The sequence below is a fragment of the Borostomias antarcticus genome (assembly GCF_949987555.1).
Source record: "Borostomias antarcticus genome assembly, chromosome: 7".
Taxonomy (NCBI): Eukaryota; Metazoa; Chordata; class Actinopteri; order Stomiiformes; family Stomiidae; genus Borostomias; species Borostomias antarcticus.
In genome coordinates, this window is record NC_140240.1 from 29,155,065 (window position 1) to 29,180,074 (window position 25,010).

Consider the following 25,010-nt stretch of genomic DNA (forward strand, 5'->3'; position numbering starts at 1 on the left):
TATGTCAGTCTTAAGGTTCACCACAGCTACGCATTGGCAGACAAAATTAAGGCTCGTTCACTATCTGTTTAGGCCACAGTCTCTCCTGTCCCCGCCAGTGATGATGATGGTGATGGGAAGAACAAACATACACACTTTTCCGTCTTGTCTCTCACGCTAATTCAAATTTACTTCCCATTATCTTTAATCTCAACGTACCGCGCCCACTAACCATACACGCTCTGCAGAGCTCCAGGCTCCTACAGGATGTGTCAATAGAACTGGATTAGCGCCCGTTTATGTGCTCATGCCAACAGGTAGCATTTGGTTCCGCCACCGTTGCAGTGGACTTTGCAGCCAATGCCATTTCTGTTAGGTCACACACTTCTTGTTTTATTGCCAAAAAACGGTGCTATTTTGGACTGTGAGGCTTTGAGCCAGGCCTACCGTTCTCATCTAGGCCACGTTGCACTTACAGCCACTCCAGCAAAAAAAACAATTTAGTACTTCCGATATTGAAAGCAATGTAACAGTAATTCTGTGAGGGGGTGGACTAACCAAGTCAATGCATTCGTGCAGAGGAACAGTGATGACTGCAGTCACACAGGTCAACGCAGCACTCGGGTAAAGGTACGGCCATATTGGATAAGGTTAATGGCTTTCTAACAAGGATGATGGCGTGCATTGAGAGAAAGGGAGAGAACCGTGAGTGGACAGGATGTACAACGACCCCTAAGAGCATTCGGACTAATAGTGTAGGTAGTTGCCATGTCGACACTGCCGTCATTTCCCCGCTGGCCTTGAATTTATTGAAGCGAGTAAGATGCTACAATGAAGATCGTCTATGTAGCCTATTTGACGTGGGTTCTGTTGCCAAGACTGCGAGAGAAACTAGAAAGTACATTTCCTGGAGAAAATGTGAGGTGGGCTAGCTGCTGCAGCTGTATGTAACAGCTACTGCTAGTACTACTACGGACCGGGCAATCTCCATGCACCCACCGGCGAAGACTGTGCGTCTCTAGCCCACTGAGGGGCTGAATTGTGGGGTCCGTGGCGTAGACAGTGGCGTGGTGGCGAGACTCTGCTCTCAGGTCAGAGCTGGTTGGGGACAGTGTACCCCTCTCCGGGCCACCTACCCGCCCCCACCGGTGAAGACCGTGTGTCTCTAGGCCACTCTGGGGCTGAGTTGTGGGGCCCATAGCGTGGATAGTGACATGGTGGCGAGACTCCGCCCCCTTTGGTCAAAGTCAGATGCGGATAGTACAGTGACCTCTGGCCAATCTCCATGCACCCACCAGCAAAGACCGTGTGTCTCTAGCCCACTCAGGGGCTTAGTTGTGGGTTCCGTTGCGTGGATAGTGGCGTGGTGGGGAGACTCCGCCCCCTCAGGTCAGAGCCTGTCGTGGACAGTGTATCCCTCTCCGGGCCAACCACCTTTCCCCACCGGTATAGACCGTGTGTCTCTAGGCCACTCTGGGGCTGAGTTGTGGGGCCCATAGCGTGGATAGTGACATGGTGGCGAGACTCCGCCCCTTCAGGTCAGAGCTGGTCACGGACAGTGTACACCTTTCTGGGCCACCCACTTTCCCCCACCGGTGAAGATTGTCTCTCTAGCCCACTCAGGGGCTGAGTTGTGGGACCCGTGGCGTGGTGGCGAGACTAAGGTTCTGTAATATAATACTTAAATCATTTAATCTAAACTATGCTGTAATAGAAAAAGGTTCCACAAATGTTTGCTTGAATAATTTGGCTTCAAATAGGTCTTGCTTCAGGTGTGTGGGTTTAGGTGTTTGTACCTTTAAGATACCTTCCAGCTCTCTCCTGTGAACTGTCACCATAGCAACCACAGCGCAGCAGCACAGCTCTACAGCACCAAAGCACAGAACACACAGAATTCGCTTTGAGTTAGATTTGCCTGTCGAATAGAAATTGAAATCATTTGTGAATAGAGAGAATAAGAGGGGCCCCAAGCCACTCCCCTGTGGGACACCACAGTCTAACACTCTACTGCTGGAAAAGGCTCCATTAAAATAGACCCTCTGAGACCTAGAGGACAGATAGCTCCTGAAAAAGAGAGACAAGCTATTAAAGCCATAATAAACTAATTTTGATGTATAATATGTGTGAGAGCTTTCAAAACTGTAGGAGTGCCAGCAGTTCACAAAATGTGTGAATATTTTCAAAGCAACAGCTGCCACCACTCTAAAAACATGATACTGAACATTCCACCAGCAGTTTCAGTGGCACAAAATTACTATTAAAAGTTAAATTACTAAAAAAACTATTAAAAAAATATCAGAAATCTGAATACACCCGTTAGAGCTAAACATTGTGAACATTTTAAAGTTTTAATGAAGTTTCTAGCACAAAGTATGAAGACGTTATAAAGGAGACAAACTGGGGAGAACTAGAATAATAAGAAAGAAAGAAATAGTAGGAATATTACACGTTGAGCTAGCTTCTACAAGCTAGCACACCTAATTATTTGACGGCCTGTTCATACACAATATGAAAAACAATAACTCCTCCATCACAACAATGTGGAAAACACATTCTGATTGAAGCTAAATTGAGCAGGTCCAATCACTTCAGAGAGAAATGAAACTGTAAATCAGTGTCCCATTTAGGCGGCTGTATTTGTGGAACGTATTTTGCGTTTATCTCCCTAAATCCAGTGTTATCTTGCAAGGACATGTACGTATTCTTAACAGCTGTATTTGGTTGTTGTTTGTCTCAAGTTGAGAAAAGGCCGGATGTTTATTGGCATAAGGATTCTGTCCTCTACTTCAGACCTCTACACATCATGCCCCCAACCCCACCTAGAACATGAGGACATTTTCACCTCAACATTGCATCATGCAGTAGGCCATGGGTAAGAAAGAAAGACACCCCTTCATCATCATAAATGAACAAAATGTTTAATACTGGGATTCAGCCACACGATGGCGCAACAATCCACAAATCTAACAAGTCCAAACCACTGGCTTCCCCGCAGTACTACTGACTGTGCAACACACGTGTTTTTCAGAGGATGATGCCCTCTAGTGGTTGAAATATTGCATTGTATAAAACGCAGACCACATGTATGTTCCATAGTCCAAAACACAGGGAGCCAATATGAGCCTCTGCTGAGACGCTTTGTGAACCCGGAATATTCCACTAAAAACCTAATGTTTAACTTCAATATTTCCAACATTAATTTGAAACATTTCATGTGAAAGCTTACATTTTCACCATCAAAGGGTAACTGAAGTAGGTGGACTAACGTTCTGAACACAAAAATAACATGGTCTCACTTCATAGGTGTGTCCACATTGACACAAGTCAGTTGAAGCCTGACATCGTCTTCCACAGCGTCAACGTGTGACACACTTAGGATTCAGCCTGGCAGGATGTGATGTCATGGACAAGATATTCCAACCGACAGGGCACAGCTGGAAACGGACAGCTCCGCCCGGTATGCGTTTACATTCGGCGATTATTTCCACAGCGGCGACCTCCGTTGTGCGACTCAGGGACGGTCCTGGTCCCTGTCGAGCGCGTGCTGGTTTGGGATCGGGCCCAACTACCATGACAGTTAGGGGGGGGGGGTTGTCATCCGCCGCCCACACGGAAGTCAGGGGTATTTTCTCATCTTAACAGAGATTTGCGGCCCCACTGTCCATTTAGAGATCAAAGAGACCGAACGTCAACGTAAACATTACATGGTAGTCGAGGGAGGAGGAGGCTGACTGAACTCTGGACCACCCTCAGAGGTTATCCAGCACTATCCATACACCGTAAACAAAGCAGTATGACCCCTGACCCCCATGGGAAACCATGAAACAGCATTAAGTGAGAGGATTTAGGATTGTACTGTATTTGATAATAATCACAAACAATATGTACAAGCTAAGATTAAAAAAATTGTAAAAAAAAGGAGACATTTTACTAAATGGACACGTTGCACTAAATAAAAGTGAAATGGAGGAAGGGAATTGAGACGAGAGAAAGAGTTGAGATTTGAGTGCGGTTTAGAGTACAATGAGTAGAGAAGGGGAGCGAGTGGCTGTTTGGGTGGTAGTGAGAGGGGTCAGTATTAGTCCACAGGTGCTGGGAGCTCATTGACCTCTGGCTGGTCAACGTTGAGTTCCGGCTGGTCATCGTCGAGTTCTGGCTGGTCAACGTTGACTTCCGGTTGTTCAATGGCGAGTTCGGCATACTCAACGGATCCCTGCTGAGACACACGGGAGAGACTCCGTTGAAGAGTTGAGTATCTCCCGAGTTCATATCAACTGCTAAACACAACTCTAATTAATATGGACTCAGAGATCCATTCAATTCTGCATCATTCTGTAACATTCCACACAATGGGAGAGGGACACTACTTGTAAAATGATTTTTGGGTCTATTCGAATGGTAAATGGACTGTACTTATATAGTGCTTTTATCCAAAGAGCTTTACAATGGCCTCTCATTCACCCATTCACATACACATTCAGACACCAATGGCTGCAGCTGCCATGCAAGGTGCTAGCCTGCTCATTGGGAGCAATTTGGGGTTCAGCGTCTTGTCCAAGGACATGTGGACAGGAGGAGGCGGGATTCAAACCGCCAACCCTACGATCATTGGACGACCCGCTCTACCACTGACCCACAACCGCCCTAGAATAGAGTGTATTTCTAAATATTTCAAGGTCAAAATAAACTTGAAATAAACTCAGAATACGCACTGAATTCCCTGACTAAAACTCCCACCCCAATCCACCAAAACGTACCGCACCCACCCCTCGTCCCAAGACAGAGAATCAACCGCCTTAAGATCATGATATCATATCCTTCTTAGGTCATTATGCCAAAAATCCCCTCTCTCTAACAGATAGCCCAGCCAAGCCCAGCCAGCCCTCAGCACCAAATAAGGACATCCACAACGAGTGTGGGCGAGTGTGGGCCTGTTGTCGCTTCACTGACGGGCCTGGTGTGTGGATTGGGATGGACCTGGAGGGCGGTTAGCCTGGGCCCGCGGTGCTGATGGCACTGGCTGATAGGGGAGGAAAGCCCGGCCCAAGTCCCTTTGTTGTCGTCTGGAAACTCTGACCGCCGCTCTCCTCTCACACAGAGGAATTATTACCCTAGCAGCCCAGCTAAGAGTGGTAGTATGACCGGTAACCCAGCTAAGAGTGGTAGTATGACTGGTAGCCCAGCTAAGAGTGGTAGTATGACTGGTAGCCCAGCTAAGAGTGGTAGTATGACTGGTAACCCAGCTAAGAGTGGTAGTATGACTGGTAACCCAGCTAAGAGTGGTAGTATGACTGGTAGCCCAGCTAAGAGTGGTAGTATGACTGGTAACCCAGCTAAGAGTGGTAGTATGACTGGTAGCCCAGCTAAGAGTGGTAGATAGATAGATAGATTTAATAATCTCCTTTGGGGGAAATTTGAGGTTTCAGCAGTGGCAAAGTAGAGCAGCAGTGTGGGAAAAAAATACAGAGGAATAAAGAATATACAGTACATAGAGAATATTCATAATAGATTTAAATAAAATTACAATAAATATATACTGTACCGAGAGTGGGATAAGAGAGGGAGTAGGGGGAGGGGAAGAAGAGGGGAAGGGGGGAGGAGAGAGAGAGGAAAGAGGAGGTGAAGGAAGGAGAGCGGGGGGGGGAAGGGGGGGGGGGGCTTCGTCCTTTGCTTTGTCACTTCCCCCCCATTTAGCAGTTTGGATTAAAAGTCAGATTTGATTATTGAGTGCACAAGCTGTTTCCCCCCCATCTTATTATAGAATACTGACACCGTGTGATGAATCACCATCTCACCAATGTCAAGAAAAACAACCCTACTTTGTGGACGATGATGCTAATTATTCGCTATCGGCTGTTTGTGAGGGCCTTTCCGTGTTTACGATAGGCTTAAAAAGTAGACTTTACTTACAAGTAGACTTTACTTACATAGTCATGGTGATCCGGTGCACCTGGGAACATGAAGACAAACAACATGAGTAAGACATTCAGGTGGTGACATCAGCCTGTGTGTGTGTGTGTGTGTGTGTGTGTGTGTGTGTGTGTCATTGGATGGTGAATATTTATTCAATTGACCACAGGAACCGTTGACCCCTCTATTCAATACTGAGCTGGCATGTGTTGAAGTCATTCATTACTCATTTGACAGCCATGATGCCGTGGGTCAGTGCTGACTCACTACTTCCAAAGCTATTGTTCCACACAGCTATGGTTATCTGCAATAAAGTGTGTCCCCAACCCCCACCCTGTATGTGTTAGTCACCTTGCTATAGCATTACATATTAATCGCTCACTCCAGTCTCAGTGTTGACTGTGAATTGACTGCGAGTTGACTGTAATTGAGCTTTATTTTGAACTATAAAGTCAGCAGTGTTGTCCTTGCTTTGCCAAAACACTTAGCCTATCCCGAAACACCTCTTACAAACACTTCAGGAACGATTATTAAATGCTTAAAGTTCTTTGTACAATACATGTTTAAATGTACTGAATGACAGACCATTAACATCTGGGTCAGGCTCTTATAACAGGAAGTTCCTGTTCACAGTCACAGGAAATGGTCATCTTGCTGGTCTGGCTTCTCTGGATGCCATATATGTGCATCATGCCTTTGACAGACTAACACTGGACAGGGTGAACCAATCCTACACAGAAATGCACTGAACTTAAAGTCGCACTGAAATGAAAAAAGCATTCTGTCCCATTTTGGTTCACATAATTGGTCATAGTGTTCACCTATTCAACGATGTATGCGAAAAAATTTACTAAATTCTACTTTTGTTGTAATCTTATATCAAAGTATACAATTTCTTACTTCCTGGAAAACGGTAGGTCACGTGCAATGACGACAACAGGTACCTTAGATTTTAAGCCAATAATCTCACAACATCCACCCGTCAATCATCGCTATCCTTCTATCGAATCTGTCTAAAGTTCTTAAAACCCGTCCACTTGTCAATGTTCCAATCAAATTACTCTAAACGTCCCACCCTCATAGCTTGTTTGCGTCGGAAATACGTCAAACTACGGAAGTTAGATGATCTCAAACGTCCGTTTCAGTGCGACTTTAATGGAATTCAAGTTGTAGTTACTGTAGGTCCTGTTGTGTGGGACTAGTGTTTACAGAGGACAGTATTGGACTTACCAACACCCTGTGGGTTGTTCTGGAGTTCACTGTACACCGTGTCTGTGCCTTTTCTGAGTGGAACTGCACGTTGCAGAGACAACATAATGGAAGAACAGTTAGTTCCAACTGACATCACAGCCAATTCAAATACCACTAACGCCTAATACATTCTTTGGAAACGCACATCAAAACATTTCACAGGAAACGTTAATGGATTTTTGACTTGTAGATACTGGCTTCAAAAACACACCGACCTAATTTCCTTGCCGACACGGGATTCATCATTTAAGCGTTTCGAATGGCGAGCGGGTCTTTTTTAGCGCCCTCGCATGAAGGCCATCAGAAACGAGCGCGCCAATTACGTTCAACCCTTCCTGTTTACTCGCCGAGAGATGTTTCTGGTCGCCGCGGTTACCAGCGACCTGGAGACATCTTAATTACAGGCAATTAGGACCCTCCCAGGAAGCGGCTCTATCTTATCAACGGCAAAAATGTCGGCGAAAGCCAACCGAGATTATTTTGGCGTCGAGAGCGGGGAAAAAAAGACGAGAAAGGAAGATATGAGGGATGAGAAGAAGCGACTGCGATAACGAAGGAACAGAAAGGTCCGGAAAAGAGAGTTGAGGAGGAGAAGTCTTCTTCTTCTGGGCTGCTTCTTCAGATGTCCAGCACGGTCGTACATTGGCTTGAGGTGACACAGATCGACATGTTGACCTTACTGGAGGTGTGATGTCACAGACATGCAGGCGGGTGTCCTCAGACATTGTGTGTGTGTGTGTGTGTGTGTGTTACCTTTGGCGGGGTCCACAGGATGAGGATGAACCACTTCGGTATACTCTACATCGGGCTCGTTGGACCCTGTGCTGGTGTCCACATCACTGCCTGCATCCAGGAGTTAAAATACGCGCACACACACACACACACACACACACACACACACACACACACACACACACACACACACACACACACACACACACACACACACACACACACACACACACACACACACACACACACACACACACACACACACACACACACACACACACAGCCACCACACGAGATAAACCAAGGTCAACAAACAGCCTCTGGATTGCCAAAGTAAAAAAAAGTCAGTTCTTCAATAGTCAGGTGGACGGTACAGCGTCTGAGAACTCCTGTGTGGGAGTGAACATCTCTGAAGGTCTCCGGTCAGACCCACCTGGGTGTGGAGGCCTCTCACTCCAGATGTCCATCCTCCCCGTCCCTCCATCCACCCCCACTGCGGGACACAGAGACAGAGACACAAGCCTGGGTGACAATAGCTAGCAACGCAAGATGGATACTGACAAAGTTTGATTCGATTCTTCACAGACCAACAAATGAATGAATGAATGAATGAACGAATGAATGAACTGAATCAAAAGAAAGTGTGACGAGTTGCAAAAACCGGGTAATTGAGACTAGCCAATCAGAACGACCCAAAAGGGATTCATCTATAAGAGACAAGCTTACTGGATCTGAAACAAGACGATTTATTTTTGTTTTACACAGTAGACAAGATGCATTCCATGCGTGTGTTAATCTCCAGGGTATCATTCTCTAAATGGGGTGTACTGATGACAACACTGGCGTGGGTCTGCGTACGCAAGCGGCATGTTCAGCCAACCCAACAAATTACACAAGCAAGCAAGTACATTCCAATTAGTCTATTCATGTAAAGCACCACGGTGTTGCAAAACAAAATCCTGTGTGTGTATAGTAGGCCTACAAATGGCAATAAACAAATTCTGATTGGGATTAATTTGTCTTTCCCAAAAAGTCTTCTGGTGGATTCCACACAAAGGTCTCTGTTTACTCAGTGGCAGCGACACAATGTCCCCGCAGCAGAAGGAACTCTGCTGGAACTCTCCAGAAGGAACACGGAACACCCCCATTCTTCAGCGCGCCTCCAGATCGTACCCCACCCCGGCGTGTGATTAACATCCTCCACCTGCTGCGTCCATTAACACTCGCCCAGCTTGAAACAAACACTTCAGCTCTCCATCTTTCACCACCCCCGCTCCTCCCATCCAAAGTGGAGATGGATCGTGCCAACGTAGGAAGTTCCCAGCATAATGCTGCGGTTTCCTGGCTGGTCTCGGTTGGCTCACTTGAGGGGGGCGGGGGTGCTTTAGACCAAATACCAATGAACTCTAGAGCATTCAAATAATGAATAACGGTATTTAAATGTACTAGTGCTGTAAAAACAATGGTGATGTTCATATGGCGTGAAACTGGAATATGATTTCTATGAGATCTATTAAATAAGGGTACAGACACACTGCTAAATAAACTCAACTTCTTTTTTTATTCTACAAGTGCTTCTTTAAATCAGTCAATGAATCAACCAAAAATATATACAAACATTTCTACTGATGATTGTTAAGTGTATATATACAGAATTTCATCTGTACATATGAACGGGCACACACACAGACGCACACATGGCAAGGTTACATTATTGAAAGGCATGCGGTCAAGACAGGCAACACAAACAAGACAACATAGTTTAAAACGGTGGACAAAAAGACGCGTTGATGGCGATATGACAACACGTCCAGACAGCGGGAGGAGAGGGAGAGGGAGCAATGGGTCCGGGGGTTACTTGTCGATGGCCTCTCGATGTCGGCCATCTTGTCGTCATCAATAGGGCCCTTCATGCCGACTACGTCCCTGTACCCTCTGATAGTAGGTCATCACACACAACAAAAAAACATGTCGAAAAAGCCAACGGGAGACATTTGGCCCTCTTTCCATTTCTAAAAGTCTCTGTAATGTTCATTTTATGCCACGGACGTGTACATGTTTTTTTTTCTTCTCTTTTAATTCCATTTGAGTGGCTTTTTTGCTCAAAAACGTGCTCAACCGCTCAACCCCCTCAAATCTGTGGCCTTCTCTACACTGTTGCCGGGATACTGTAGGTGCTCCCGTTGCTGATGTCAGCAGGAAGTGACGTCACACTATCCCGCGTCCCATTGGTTACTCTCCCCTCCGTGCCGTCAAAGCTTGCCGCTGCGTCTGGAATAAGATGATATGGAGGACGCTCTCAAAAAAAAAAACTCACAAAAACACCCCAAACACACCTGCACACAATCATACCCTGAACATTACTGGCCGGCTAGCGACTTCCATCTTCCACCGTTTTTACAATGTTTACTTCAGCTGAGGCCTAAAATAATTCTAAACATGGCAACTTGCAAAATACATTCACCCATGCGCACACAGACATAGTACATACTTACACACACCCAAACACACAGTCGCACTCAAAACACACACACCGAACCCTTTTAACAAGTCCTCTTGCACATGCATTCCAGGGTGCACGCGAACAGGATGTCTACAAGCCAGTTGTTCCAATAAGACAATGCATTTTTGTTCCTCGAACAGGAAAAAGTTAAGAGGAAAGAAAGGAGTTGACAAAATAACAGCACGGGCAGTCGGACACACGAACAAAAACAAAGAAAATGTATGTGAGGTAAAGTAAGGACACCTCAGTAGTAGTCTCTGTTGCATGCATGTAGTAGTAATGGGTATAACACCACACTGAGTGCGAGTACATTGAAAATGAGTACATGCTATGGACATGCTACGGCTAACATGGGATGGAGCAAACCAACTGGGGTCAGACACGGGGGGGGTTTGGCCGATGGCTGTTATGAGAGTATGATGCATGACGGTGGTCGATGGCAACGGCGGAATAAATAGAAAAAAAGGGGTGCTACCTTTGGGCGCGTTATAAACCTCGGTGTCGTGGGTGAGACTCGCTGTTAAAGAGTCATCTGATTTAGGGCTCGAAGGCTTTCTGAGAAACGGTGAAAAGAAAGTCATCTTCGGCGGCAACACGGCGGAGAGAAGCATCCTAGAGAACATCCCGATGATGGAGGAGCCCGTGAGAGACCGTTAAAGGGCCAGTTTACAGACCACCCCGAACATTTTAACTGAATTTCATATTTATTGATGAAGAATTTGGAATCTTTAAGCCAGATTTAAAGGTGTGTGGGGAAAAAAAATACTAATCTCCACACGTGACCACATTTCAGGCCTGAAAAAAACCTCACAAACCGTGAGTGAAGCGTCCCTCCTCGTGTGTGTAGGCTGACGGCCCAACAACCGATGACCCCCCTCCCTAAACATCACACACCCCCTCCCTAAACATCACACACCACCTCACACACACGCAGACGAAAAGGGGGCGAACCAACTCACACTGACAGTTCTGCGGCCGCTTCTCTTCTGCCTACGACGGAGAGGAGGGAGAGAAGGAGGTGGAGGGAGGAGGAGGTGGAGGGAGGAGGTGGAGGGAGGGAGGGAGGGAGTTCATACTTTAATAGGAGTCAGACTAAGGGGTCTGCGCGGTGGCCGGCGGGCTGTAGGTCTCTCTACCTCGCTTGGCCTTGAGTCGCAGCGCGCAGAGGAGCGCCGCCACGATCACCACCAGCAGGCAGGACGCCACGATCACGCCGTGCTTCCACGCCGCCATCTTGACTGCGGGGGGGGGGGGGGGGCGAGGACCGGGAGAGAGGGGAGGAGAGGAAGTGAGCGGTGGATGAACAGGTCAGGCAGATGAAAGAGGGAGAGAGAGAGAGAGAGAGAAAGGAGAGGTCATTTTAAAGTTCCAATACAACATGTCTGATTCCTTCCTTCATTCCTGATTGCTTCTCCCTGGAACTGAAGTCCTCCCCTCTACCCTGCCCCCCCCCCCTCCCCCTTACTCTGGCTAACGAGCCCCCCCCCCCCCCCAGGCCTGCCGTGGAGCTGCCCCCCCAGGGAGAGAGAGCAGGCTAGCCTCATTACTCCCACACGAAGCCGAGGGACTCCGACGGAAGGTTAGCTTAGCCGCGGGACGTTTGGCACCGGCTAACGGCCGCCACGGCGGTGGAGCTCATCGGGGCTCGTTAGCAGAGGGGCGGCGGCGGATGACCCGGTTGCAGGTGATGTCATGCGGACCCAGGGAAGAGAGAAGTGCCCGAAACCAGCCCCCCCGCCCCGACCGTGGCCGAAACGCGAAATGCGTTTTCACAGGGCTACCAAGTCTCACACTTGAAAGACACCCACATTTCAGCCTCTTCTCACGCACACGCGGAGAAATGACCACCCGCGAAATACTCGTGGTTCAATGCCGATGGGATTTTATTATTTTATGCCTTTATTTTGAAATTACTGGAAAGAACGCTAATCTGGCGGTCCTGTCGTCCTTCGCGGGGGGGGGGGGGGGCTTGCGACTTAGAGCCGTCTCGGGGGGGGGGGGGGTGCTCGTGAAAAAATCTCACTCCAAACCTTGGAAAACCTGTTTTCATCTTTAACTGTTATCTGCCTAATTATCCTCACACTCAATAACGACCCGCTAGCAGTGTGTGTGTGTGTGTGTGTGTCATCGTGAGCCACGCCCCCACGTAAACGCCCCTCCTCACCCTCCACAGTGACCTGCTGGCTCCGGACGCTGACGTCGGCGGCGTTGACCGCCTCGCAGTGGTAGACGCCGCTGTGCTGGCCGGCCGCCACCGCCACCTGGTGGGAGCCGCTGCGCCCGGCGGAGGCGGCGCTGGACAGGAAGCGGCCGTTGCGGAACCACGTGAAGGTCACCGGCGGCGAGCCCAGGACGCCGCAGATCAGGTAGAGCTGGTCGCCCTCCACCACGTCGGGCGGGAGGACGGTCATCGTGGCGTTGGACAAGGGCACTGAGAGGAGGGAGGGGGGGGGGCGGGGGAGTTGGAAGAAAAATTAGGGGTGCACCGATATGAAAATTTTGTCCGATACCGGTAACGGATATTAACATTGCTGTTATGGCCGATAACCGATATTTACCGTTGTCTGTGTGTTCTGTATAATACCAAGTTTCTATGATAATCAAATGTTCTACATACTGAAAAACACATGGAAACATCATGGAAAGGTCTCTATCTCCAAACATTTGGAAAAGCCGATAAATCATAGATTTACCGCAGCTAGACAGAAATAATTACCTGCTGTTCACATCGGCCCTGTTTTGCACATCGGACCGAGATATTAAAAAACGACTAACATCGGCTGATACCGATATGATTGCCGATATATTGTGCAACCCTATATTATGGGTGAGTGGGACTCGTTGATACTTTCTCCTAGAGGGGGCGCTATCCCTTTAAGAGCTGCGCTGCCGTCCAGCCTAACAGATCTTGTGCAGTGATACCATCTATGGCTGCACAATTAATCGTGAATTAATCTAAATCGCGATTATGACCTCCGCAATTAACTAATCGCAAAAGGCCGCAATTAATGTGATGAATAATTTTGCTTTGAATTGAGTGTGCTAGGACTACACGGACGAATCACAGGCGCTTATGCTGTCTGACCAATCACATGCGTTCCCGCTGAGTTCTCTGTGCGCAGCAATTTCACTGAGAGAAGACAGACAGCAGTAGGTCAAGACAAGTGTCACAAGAGTACCTGCAGCCATGAGTAGTGAAAAAATGAGCGAAAACTAGGTCAGTGAGTTAGTAGCAAGAAAGGGATCAACGTCCGTGATTTGGGAGCATTTTGGTTATTATATATTAATATAATATATTAAATATTAATCGCAATTATTAATTGCAATTACCATTTTGAAGCAAATAATCAATTTTTTTTTTGTATATTTTAGTCATAATCGCGCAGCCCTAATCCCATCCCCCCTCGGCGTGGGCTCACCTACGACCGAGACGTTGAGGGGTTTCCCGACGGCGGGCTCCACGCGGCGGTTGTTCTGCGCCCGGCAGGCGTAGTCGCCGGCCTCCTCGGGCCGCCGGACGGTGACGTTGAAGAGCGCCCGCTCGCGCTCCTCCCCGACGGTGCTGGCGTCCACCAGCGCCTCCTTCCTCCACAGGGTGAGGGTGACGGGCGGGCTGCCCCGCTCTGAGTGGCAGCGCACCAGGAAGGGCCGGCCCGCCACCACCCTGCCCACGGCCGAGATCTCCGGAGCGCTGGCCAAGGCTGGAGACGGTTAGAGTTGAGGGGGAATGGAGAATATCTATCGTTAATCAAACATGTAATACGTCGCTTTATACGAGTTATACTAGTTCCCACCTCGTAATCTGATTGGTTAAGAGCCGTCGTAAGCAAAGGTAGGCTACACTTCGCTCATGGCTAGCTAGGCTGGTCAGGAGCATTAGCTTGGTTGCTAGGGCTCACTGTTCTGTCGTTTCGGAACTCCTTAGTAACGGGATAGTTTTAGGAACTACCTTTCTTGGCGGAGTTCACTAAAATCAATATTAAGACACTGAAATGTATCCCATAAATGTTTCCCGATGATGTAACCGTTGTATAAAAGCAATAACTCACTAAAGGGTAGTGATATATGGACAATATACCACAGGTTGTGCTGGTCGACCGTGTGCTATGACCGCAGCACAACGCGTGGTATATTGGCCATATTCCACACCCTCTCATGAGTTATTAAGGCTTCAATATCCAGACGTCTTACCTTTGACTTGGACCACAAACTTGGCGCTGTACTTCACAATATTCCTGGCTCTGGCTCTGCACGTGTAGTTCCGCGTTCCCGCCCTGTAGACGCTGTCGTCGACCGTCGCCAGGGGGAAACCAGGAAGGGTGTTGTCCTTGAAAATCTCATATCTGATATCTCCCTCAACGACTCTCTCAGGGCCGAGGACGGCGCTGCGGCATTCCACCCGGAAGCGGTCACGTTCGAACACCTCCGACTGGGACAGAGTCAGGACGGGGGTGGAGATTATTTCTGCGGGGTTGACGAAGAAAGAAACGGTCAATCTTTTGACTGCACTACGAATTTAATTTCAAATCTTTCAATATTTATACTCGTAAAGCGCTGAGGTTTCCCTCATTTACAGTGTTGACGAGTTCACACAGAGACACAAGTAACAACAGAACAAATATAATATACAATATTAATAATGTTTAGTTGCTTGTTGAAAGCAGATTTCAGACTGTTAGTGTTGTGCGCTACACACTTTTCAAACACATTCATCACAACAACACGCCGACCAGGATGCGAGGGCTCAGAGGGGACACCAGCAGAGCCAAGGGGTCAAGGTTCAACACCAAGCAGCTGTGGAACATGTTGCTACTTGACCAGTCTAGGCCAAAACAAACATTAAGCAAAAGTAATTTCCTCTTTGATCGACTCACCATGGACTATCACTGTTTTCACATCTCGTTTTTGTAACAGGTTGTCCCTCTCCAAGCTGCAGTCGAACTCGCCGGAGTTATTTGAAAACACCACGAAACTGTGGCTGGCTTTGGTCTGTCCAGAACTCAGTATCTGACGACCGTTGCTCAGGAAGAGTTTGAGGTCCGAGGCGTTCAGGAAGGAGCCGGTGACCGTACAGGACAAGTTCACTCTGTCCCCCTCGAAGATCTTGGACTCGGTCGGCTCCGGAAAGATCTGGAGAGCTGGCGTGAACGGCAGCGCTGTGGAGACCAACGGACAGAAAAGGTGAGACCTGAACCAACACCCATGTGGGAAAAAAAGGTCTTTCACAAGGGGGGAAGTACGTTATTTAAAGCGAACCGATTCAGAACAAAACAAATCCTTAACCTGCTGTCAGTGCTGTTACATTTTTCGATCTCACGAAAAACCACTGAAATTCGTTAGGAAAACGTTTTTTTTCTCCTCTCACTTCACCGACTGACCTTTCACGTTGATGGTGACGCTGTCGCTGAGGTTGGACTTCACCGAGTCCGGCACCATGATGACCGTGTAGGCGCAGTGCACTCTGGGAGAGCCTACGGTGGCGAAACGGAGCGCCACCTCCACGCGGTTGGCGTTGACCGTCTCGTCGTGGATCTCCTTGAGGTCCTCGAAGAAGTAGAAGACGAAGGGGCCGGACTCCCCGGGGGCGGAGCAGCTGGCCGACGCCTCCTCGCCCTCGCCGACCGCACGCCGGCCGAGGTGCAGGACCGGTTTGGAAAGGCCTGGGCGCACACACACAAACACACACAGACATGAACGCACACGCACACACACAGACATGAACGCACACACACACACACACACACACACACACAGACATGAACGCACATGCACACACACACACACACACAGACATGAACGCACGCGCACACACAGACATGAACGCACATGCACACGAACACAGACAGGAACGCACATATACACACACACACACAATACCGAGAAAATAACCTGACTACACAACTGCTTTCAAGCGCAAACACAGACATGAACGCGCACGCACACACACACACACACACACACACACACACACACACACACACACACACACACACACACACACACACAAATACCGACAAAATAACCTGACTACACAACTGCTTTACAAGTGCAAACGCACAAATCGTCATCTAGGACAACGGGGGTTACTTCCCGCAAAACCAAAACGCACAAGACGCAAACTCCTCTCGTTGGAAGCGCGCAAACCCGCCTACCTGTGACGGTGAGTTTCTCGGCGTTGCTGAAGGCGCTCTTGTCGTGGATGGTCACCTGGCACTTGTACTTGCCGCTGTTGGTGACCCGGGCTTGGGGCAGCCGGTAGAGCAGGTCGTCGGAGCTGCTGGTGTTCTTGGTGTACGCCACCGTGTTGTCCTTGTAGACCACGTACGTGCGCCCGAGCGGCGCCCCGGACCCGCTGCTGACATCGGCGCGGCAGCGGACCGTCACGTCGGCGTCCCTCGCTACGTCGTTGCCCGGCTCCAGGGACAAGGTGACGCTTTTTATGGTGAGCACTGGCGAGGGCGGGAAAAAGTTAAGTGTGAAAAAAAAAAAACGACAACGACGACGACAAAAACTGCGCCGTCTTTGGCGTGCTACCCTGGATCCCAGATAGCAAGCAGATCTGGGCCATATACAGGCCGGATCTGGGCCATATACAGGCCAGATCTGGGTCATATACAGGCCGGATCTGGGCCATATACAGGCCAGATCTGGCCCGTGTGGCTTAGTTCCAGCCCATATATGGCCCAGATCCACAGTGGCATGATGCTCCGTATTGAACCTGGAACTCTCTCCGACAGACACTGAAGCTGGAGCTGCTTCCCTCCCATACGGAGTTCAGAGCCGTGGCTCCAGACATCTGATCATCAACTTGTCACTGTTTTGGATCTTAATTGTATTATTGTTGTAAATTGCTTAAGCTCTGTTGGTGTTGGTGTTTGCTTGTGAGCTCGTCGGCATTGGAAATGAGGGAAACCTCAATTGCCCCACGAGTTTAAATAAAAGTTTGAATTGAATTGAGTGAGGAAAGCGACAGGTCAAGGAGCCACTGTGTGGGCATCGATGTGTAACGCGGGCAGCACAGATCATGCTGTAGGGGGGGGGGAGGGGGAGGGGGGGGGTCCGGAGAGAATGCTCGGGAAACAATCCCCCAGTAAGAGGAAGGAAAGGCACTTTGCTTGATAAACAGAGGGCCTTCGTGTCCCCCTGGGGGCCCCGTCTCTACTCCGGAGACCCCGCCGTCCACGCCCGATGTCTCTCAGCGGGTGCACGGCGTCGCCGGACGGTGGCGAGGGGGAACCGGGCGGGTGTGGGCAGCGCCCTCCCCGGGGAAAACGTGGCACGCTCCAACGGAGCAGGGTCTACGACAACGACAAGGCGGGGGGGGGGGGGGGGGGGGGTTCCCTGAGGCAGGGCGAGTCTAGAGAAGATGCCAATTTAGATTCTGAATGGTTTTCTTTCGTCTGGACTTTTGGCTTTAATGTGTGTCTGGGGGAACTCCATCTCCCAGCTGCCCCAGTCACACATGCGATGGATACACAACTAGGATATCAGCAGTGTATTTATAAAGGCCTGAGGCCGCGCTGACCCCCCCCCCCCCCCCATCTCTTAGAAATAGAGGACGTTATTCTGAGCGCAGACTTGCTAATGTGGGCTACAGCCTCAAACAGGACGACCAGCTCCAGGCTGGTACCACCGTTCTACCCGCCTGTCTTTTCCCCTGACTCACGCCTCAGCAGGAGAGGAAAGCGTGTGAAACTGCCAACAGATCAGTTCCCAAAGCCTCCTGTCACAAGTTTTCCACAGCGTGCCAGTGTGGAGGAGTCCAAACACTGATAAGAGCCAGGTCAGTCGTTCCCCACGCGGTGTGTGTGTGTGTGAGCGCTCTGCTAAACTCGACTCAATGTGCTGATGCTGCTACGACGGAAAATCTGGCACTCTGTGTATGTTTTAGCGCAGAATCATACATACATAACACACAAATCACCATGAAACATGAGCCAACGGTTAAAAAAAACTAGCTACAACATAGATGAAAATAAAACAACACTACTATTATACTATTAATTATAATAAGATGCAATATTTTATTTCAGCTGTGAACTATTATCTTAAAGTATTAAGTGTATAAAAAGTATTTCCTACTTACATGAATGAGCTTCTGCCACTGGCCCTGAATGAAGGTAGGGAAGAAAAAAGCAACAAAAAAATATATACATCAACATCACGTTACCCTTATCAACACCCACCCCCCCAAATCTAAAGTTCCCCCAAAAAGACCACCGTCAGGCGTCCTTACAGGCGGCGTTGCTCCCGGAGGAGAGGAGGAAGAGGAGGAGGAGGAGGGTAGCCATCCTGGGCGCGCTCTGCTGGGGCTCCCTGGTCTCTTGCTGGTGGCTGGCCTTGCGGAGGTGGCGTTGGGACTGAGGGTTGGCGCACGGCAGGGAGACAGGACAGGGCTGGGGAGGGAGGGGGAGGGCGGGAGGGGGGCAGGGAGGATCGGTCCACCTCGGCCGCTGAGTGGTCAGGGGAGGCGGTTATCACTGCGCCCAGGCCCTCGGCTTGGCCTAATTCGACAGGAAGTGACTGTTGTTTCCTCAGGATGCGGGGCCCTTTGCTGTTGTGGAATGTTCTCTGGCTGTGTGTGTGTGAGAGAGCGTGTGTGTGTGTGTGAGAGAGAGCGTGTGTGTGTGTTGGGTTTCTCTCAGCTCGCTCAGCGTAGCGGCTTGACCTCCCGCCTCACACAGAGGGGGCCGCGCAGGTGGAGGAGCACCCATGCGTGTTTGGGTAGCGGAGTTTGGGCTTCCTAAGGTTAGGACACCCATTGTACGCGGTACAATGTACCCCCCCACCACAAACTCTCTCTGTCATAAATCTCAGTCTCACCTCAGAGAGCACTTCAGTTACACTTCAACTGTGTGAAGTTAAGAGGAGATTGATTGTCGCTGAAATTCCTCCACCCTCTTTTTTTCCTTTACCTTATCCCAGGACATATAATAACAATACAATTAGTTTAAAGAGTTGGGCATATTTTTGGCATTAGATAGATTACCAAGGGGACCCCAACACTCTCCACTCTCAGGGAGAGATCAGGGAGGCTGGTCTCGTCTGGATCCCTGGCTCCCGTCAACTTCATTAGCTCACAATTTATCACCATTATGGGGCATGATCCTTCTTCCTGTCCTGAAAACCTTGCCAACAACTTTTAAGTCGACAGGAGTTTTCCCGTCCACACCCACAGTAGAAAAGAGTGACCAGAGAAACAGTCTTGTGTATTCGGTTTATTTCCTTGATTTTTGTTTTAATAAACCAAAGCAGTCTACAATCACAGAGAAACACCTGATTGTTTTCATCTTCATCCTTCTACGTCTTTTTTTAAGTTTGTATATTTTTTTTCCCTCCGTATCTAAAATGTTAAAACTCAAAAGCAGAATGATGCTTTGGAGATGTGATTTCTAGCGTGGCGCCGACGGTTCGCGGGGGCCGGCTCGACCGGGGGAGCGGTGGAGGCCGCAGTAGCTCCTCGTGAACCTCGGAGGGCGCTACTGGGCTTAGTGCGTGTGATGGGGGGGGGGTACTACAGTCATATACCCAATGCGTGGCATGTGCCGCCTCATCAGCTCAGTCCACAGGCAAAGCAGCGTCGTCCGTCCGTTAGCGGCGCTAAGCCGAGCGCGGGACGTTTTCGAGGCGAAAAGGAGAAGGTGGCGTCGTGTGTAGAAGCTGGTCGGGTTCATCTCTCTCTCTACCCCGCCGAGGCCAAGGCAAGCGAACGCCAGAGAACGGAGAGCAGAATTAAAAACGTAAAAGTACAAATTAAGAGAAAGGGGAAAAGGAGTGAAACATATTGAAAATCAAAGATGGCCGCCCTAGTGAGGAGGCACGTTAGCTGCAATACTGCACTTCTGGGGTAAAAAAAACAAAAACAAAAACAAAAGAAACCCGTTCTAATCAAACGAAAGTCTCCCCCTCAGAACGTGACACCACACCCGACTAGTCCGATGCGGTGCCGGCGGCCATGTTGTCACCTCGGGAGCGGCAGCAGACCTCACACCGAGACGCAGGGAGGGGCCGCGCTGGAGGGTAACGGCTCACCACGGGGGGGGGGGGTTCCTGAGCTGGCGTGTTAAAGGGCCACTTCGCTCAAAAATCAACCAAATCCATCTTTTTATGTTTTCCGTCAATTAATCATGCATATAATATATATATACAGAAGTACCATTATTAGGTGAGTAAGAACTTTTTATTTTTAGATATAGCTTCAGCAGAGATCAATAAAGTACACTAGTATTTCTACTACTGTTATGTTCTTACCCACGAAATAGCGTTTCTTTTGTTTGTTTTTTACATGATACACATGGTGGATTGATGGACAACATGTCAAAAAGATATTTTGATTGAAGTGCCCCTTTAAGAGGATGGCGCTATAAGCTCAGTCCTGTGTGTCTATTGAACGTATTACACCGAGCACTTGAGGTCTGAAATCACTCCCGAACTGAGAATTCAATCCGTCGGTCCGTATTCAGGTTCTGCTAAAGAACACCAACCCAAACAACACAGGTGGCCATTAAAATCAAGATTTAAAAAAAGGGGAAAAAATGACAAGGAAAATGACATGGAAAAGAGGAGGGGATAACGGAGGGGATAACGGAGGGGATAACCGAAGAAGTCTTTTCTCTCGAAAGGAAATAAAAACAGGACGAGAACTCTAGCCGTGGCGAGGCAGAGAGACGAGAAGGGACTCTTTTCCCCCACGATGCCTTGCGCTTCTGTGGGTTTTTTTGGGGGGGGCTGGGGCGCCCATCGGTCTCGAAGTTCAATCCTCCTCCGGGCCGCGCCCCGACCCCCGACCTGTGCTTGAGAGACCAGCTTCTACCCCGCCGATGGCCGACATGCAGACGCTGGCGTCACCGCGGGAGCGAGCGTTCGGCAGCCAGCAGCTGACGGTCGGTACGTATGACGGGTGGGGGTTAACCAAGGTCGTGTGGCTTTAACTGGGGACAGTTCATACATCGTCCCCGTCCTTCTCATCGACCCGTGCGAGGGTCGGGGGTTGCAGCAAAGTAGCGCGACTGCCAGCCCCAGAAGACAAGTGCCGTCGGGAGGGAGGGGGCGCGGCGTCCATTTTCGCCGCGCCGTCGAGTGCTTCCGAGCCGGGGTCGAGGGTCGCAGTCTGAGGAAGCTAATGCTATATCACCCCCCCCCCCCCCCCCCCACAGCGTTGGACAGTTCCATCTTTCCCTTTTTGTTTTCTCTGAAAGCTCCGGATCAGGCCGGGGGCGTGGCCTGGCGGCCGGGGGCGTGGCCGGAGCTCTGGGTGGGAAAAGAGGCTCAAGGAGGCTGCGGGGCCGGCCTCCTCCTTCATTATTGCTTTGCAGGCAGGGAGGACAGGTAGCGTTAAGTCCCTGGTGTTGGGGTTCGGACTGGGGTTGGGTATAGGTGCTCACCGTTACCGTTGCAGCGTCCACCCCCGTGCTAGAGGGTGCGGGCCTTAGCGTTCGGACAAGGGGACGAGGACGGGTCAGACTTGTCCTGACCAGGAAAAACCCTGACTTATTATTATATATAGGGTACAGGGGCTCCAAGACAGAGGGTAGGTAGTTTGGCACATTGGGGTGTGGGGGTGGTAGGGCACGGGGGGGGGGGGGTGGGGGGGGGTAGCAGGCATGTTTTTTGGGCATCCGTCATGTCCCAGGGGTGTAGGCGGGCGCTTCAGTGCCATTTTGAAACACGCCCACGCTACGACCACCACTGCCTGGTCACACGAGTGCCAGGCTCCTTTAGAAGAAAAACAACAACAATAGTCCTCCATCTTGGATTCTCCTCATAACCTTCGACAGGGACGCAGCAAAATGGCAGAACTCACACAACTGCCTTCGTAGTTCACTGGTGTGTGTGTGTGTGTGTGGGGGGGGGGGGCGTTCAACAAGGGTGGCATCTTCAGGTCCAGGGTTCGAGAGCGTCCGAGTTTCTTCGCTGTCCGAAGTTCGATGTTTGAAAGTGTGTGTGTGTGTGTGTGTTCGTTAGTCCTCTCCTCTCAACGACCCCGGGTGCATAGGGTCGTTGAGACGGCGGCGATCGCCGAGTCCCGGCGAAGGCAGGTGCCTCCATTTTAAAATAGACCTACTATCATATGTATATGCAATTAAATATACACGATCCTCAGCACAGCCAAGTCTACAATCAATAGCTTCATAATGAGAATAGGAATAAACAATAATAATAATAGTAATAATGACATAGTTGTCGTCATCATCATAACATGAGTTTGTCAGCAGCCTTCACTAGAACATTCAGGGTTGGTAAATTGCATATGTACAGAAGACATTTACATCCTGGATCCCAGGGGTCGAGGGGGTTAGGGTCAAGGGTCACTGGGGGCCAAAGGGGGGGTCGACGCTGACGTGTTATCTGAGCCTTTTCTCCGCTGAGTAGATGGACATGTAGTAGTCGTTACTGCCCACCGCCAGGTGGGGCTACGGAGGAGAGGAGGGGGGGAGAGAGGGAGGGAGAAAGAGAGGGGAGGAGAGGGAGAGGGAGGGAGGGAGGGAGGGAGGGAGGGAGGGAGGGAGGGAGGGAGGGAGGGAGGGAGGGAGGGAGAAAGAGAGGGAGAGGGGAGGAGAGGGAGGGAGAGAGGGAGGGAGAGAGGGAGGGAGAGGGAGGGAGAGAGAAAGAGAGGGAGGGAGAGAGGAGAGGAGGGAGCGAGAGAGGGAGGGAGAGGGGAGAGGAGGAGAGGGGAGGGGAGGGAGCGAGAGAGGAGGAGAAGGAGAGCAAGAGAGAAAGAGGGGAGGGGAGGGAGAAAAAGAGGAGGGGAGTGCGGGAGAGAGAGAGAGGAGGAAAAGGAGAGAAAGAGGAAGGGAGAGAGGGGGAGGGAGAGAAGGAGAGAAACCGTTAGAGATGTTAATGGAAAGGCTTAGAACATTCATACCCAGCACCATCCCATAACACGGAAACAGCCAGCGACGCTGATCTTGAAAGGCTGACTTCCACGCGCTCGTTTAAACCCGCTGGCGCGTGTTTTAATGTTTAATGCGCCGCTCGACGCGGAGGAGGTGCGAGAGGTGAGGGCGCCGAGGGAGGCGAGGTGTGAAACGGCGGTATCCACGGCGATCCCTACCCAGTACGGATGGAAGGCCAGGCAGCTGATGGCTCCGATCCTCTGGCCCATAAAACCGTCGTAGTATTTAATGTTGCTGATGACGTCGCCGTTGGCGTTGTACACCGCTATGAACTGGTTCATGGACCCGCTGGGGAGGAGAGGAAGAGATGAGAACGAACGAGAAAAGAGAGAGAGGGAGGGGGAGAGAGAGAGAGAGAGAGAGAGAGAGGGTTTAACTTAGCATGGAAGGATCCAACCTGCGAGTAAAACTTGACCCCCCGCCTCCCTCCAAAAAAAACGAGCCATTTCAGATCAATAACACGATCAATAGACACTTCCTGTCGGCGCGACCTCTGAACTCACCAGGCGAACAGGTTGGCCTGTGGGTGGATGTCCAGCGCGGTCAGCCCCTTCACCGTCTGCAGCACGTTCACAGAGTCCGGCGAGCGCAGCTCAAAGAAGCGCACGTCCCCGTTCACGCTGGGGGGGGGGGTGAGACATGGCGAGGGGGACACGGAGAGGGGGACAGGGAGAGAGGGACAGGGAGAGGGGGACATGGGAGAGGGGGACACGGGGAGGGGGGGACACAGAGAGAGGGACACGGAGAGGGGGACACGGAGAGGGGGACACGGAGAGGGGGGACACGGAGAGAGGGACACGGGGAGGGGGGGACACAGAGAGGGGGACACGGAGAGGGGGACACAGAGAGGGGGACACAGAGAGGGGGACACGGAGAGGGGGACAGGGAGAGGGGGACATGGGAGAGGGGGACACGGGGAGGGGGGGACACAGAGAGGGGGACACGGAGAGCACAGACGGGGTCAGATGCTTGGGTTGCATTTCAATAAGACAAGATGATTAGGATCAAAACTGAGGGTTGATCAAAGAGAGAGAGATGGAGAGAGAGAGAGAGAGAGAGAAAGAGAGAGGGAAGGCGAGAGAGAGAGAAAGAGAGATGGTGCAGCAGAAAGGAGAGAGAGACAGGGAAGGCGAGAGAGAGAAAGAGAGAGTGAGAGAGACAGGGAAGGCGAGAGAGAGAAAGGGAGAGAAAGAGAGAGTGAGAGAGACAGGGAAGGCGAGAGAGAGAATGAGAGAGAGAAAGGGAGAGAGAGAGAAAGAGAGAGAAAGAGAGAGAAAGAGAGAGAGAGAGAGAGAGAAAGAGATAGAAAGAGAGAGAAAGAGATAGAGAGACATTACCTGACACTGATAATGTGTCCGTCGGTGTCCTTCTGCAGGTGGGTCTTGACCACCCAGGCCCCGTGCTCCCGGTACGTCATCACGCGGCTGTGGACACGCAGACCAGCAGGGGGCATCAGCTCAGGCAACGGGGTGTTTTTAGACCCTTCATTCACCCAATCACACACCGGCTGCCATGCGAGGTGCTAGCCTGCTCATTGGGAGCCATTCGCTACCGTTCAGTATCACTCAACAGGGAAGTAGCATCCCACTGATCGGCATCAAGCGGCTTCTGTTTATATTATTATCGTGAGGTGAAAGTGAAAGTGTGAAGGCGAAAGTGTGAAGGCGAAAGTGTGAAGGTGAAAGTGTGAAGGTGAAAGTGTGAGGTGCTAGCTGTGTCATTTATTCATGCTTGTGAAA

General features: G+C 50.2%; 2 protein-coding genes across 2 annotated transcripts in view; both read right to left on the reverse strand.

Moving 5' to 3' along the window:
• Positions 1-3,097: 3,097 nt before the first annotated feature.
• Positions 3,098-19,448, reverse strand: pecam1b (platelet and endothelial cell adhesion molecule 1b; the record flags this gene model as incomplete). Its single annotated transcript, XM_084441455.1, has 17 exons — positions 3,098-4,192; positions 5,907-5,929; positions 7,120-7,182; positions 7,894-7,983; positions 8,306-8,394; positions 10,026-10,143; positions 10,851-10,930; positions 11,335-11,365; positions 11,512-11,613; positions 12,540-12,806; positions 13,795-14,076; positions 14,567-14,839; positions 15,250-15,531; positions 15,754-16,035; positions 16,528-16,824; positions 18,612-18,771; positions 19,365-19,448. 17 exons carry the CDS (start codon positions 19,446-19,448, stop codon positions 4,058-4,060), a joined length of 2,658 nt encoding a protein of 885 aa, XP_084297581.1. The 3' UTR covers positions 3,098-4,057.
• Positions 19,449-19,616: 168 nt separating this feature from the next.
• Positions 19,617-25,010, reverse strand: part of rptor (regulatory associated protein of MTOR, complex 1) — a gene marked incomplete at its 5' end in the record, with an annotated part of 7,374 nt that continues 1,980 nt past the window's right edge. The window contains 4 exons of the mRNA XM_084441456.1: positions 19,617-22,788; positions 23,430-23,559; positions 23,775-23,891; positions 24,609-24,695. Coding sequence (XP_084297582.1) covers positions 22,720-22,788; positions 23,430-23,559; positions 23,775-23,891; positions 24,609-24,695 — 403 coding nt within the window. The 3' untranslated portion in view covers positions 19,617-22,719. The remainder of the gene's footprint in view (positions 22,789-23,429; positions 23,560-23,774; positions 23,892-24,608; positions 24,696-25,010) is intronic.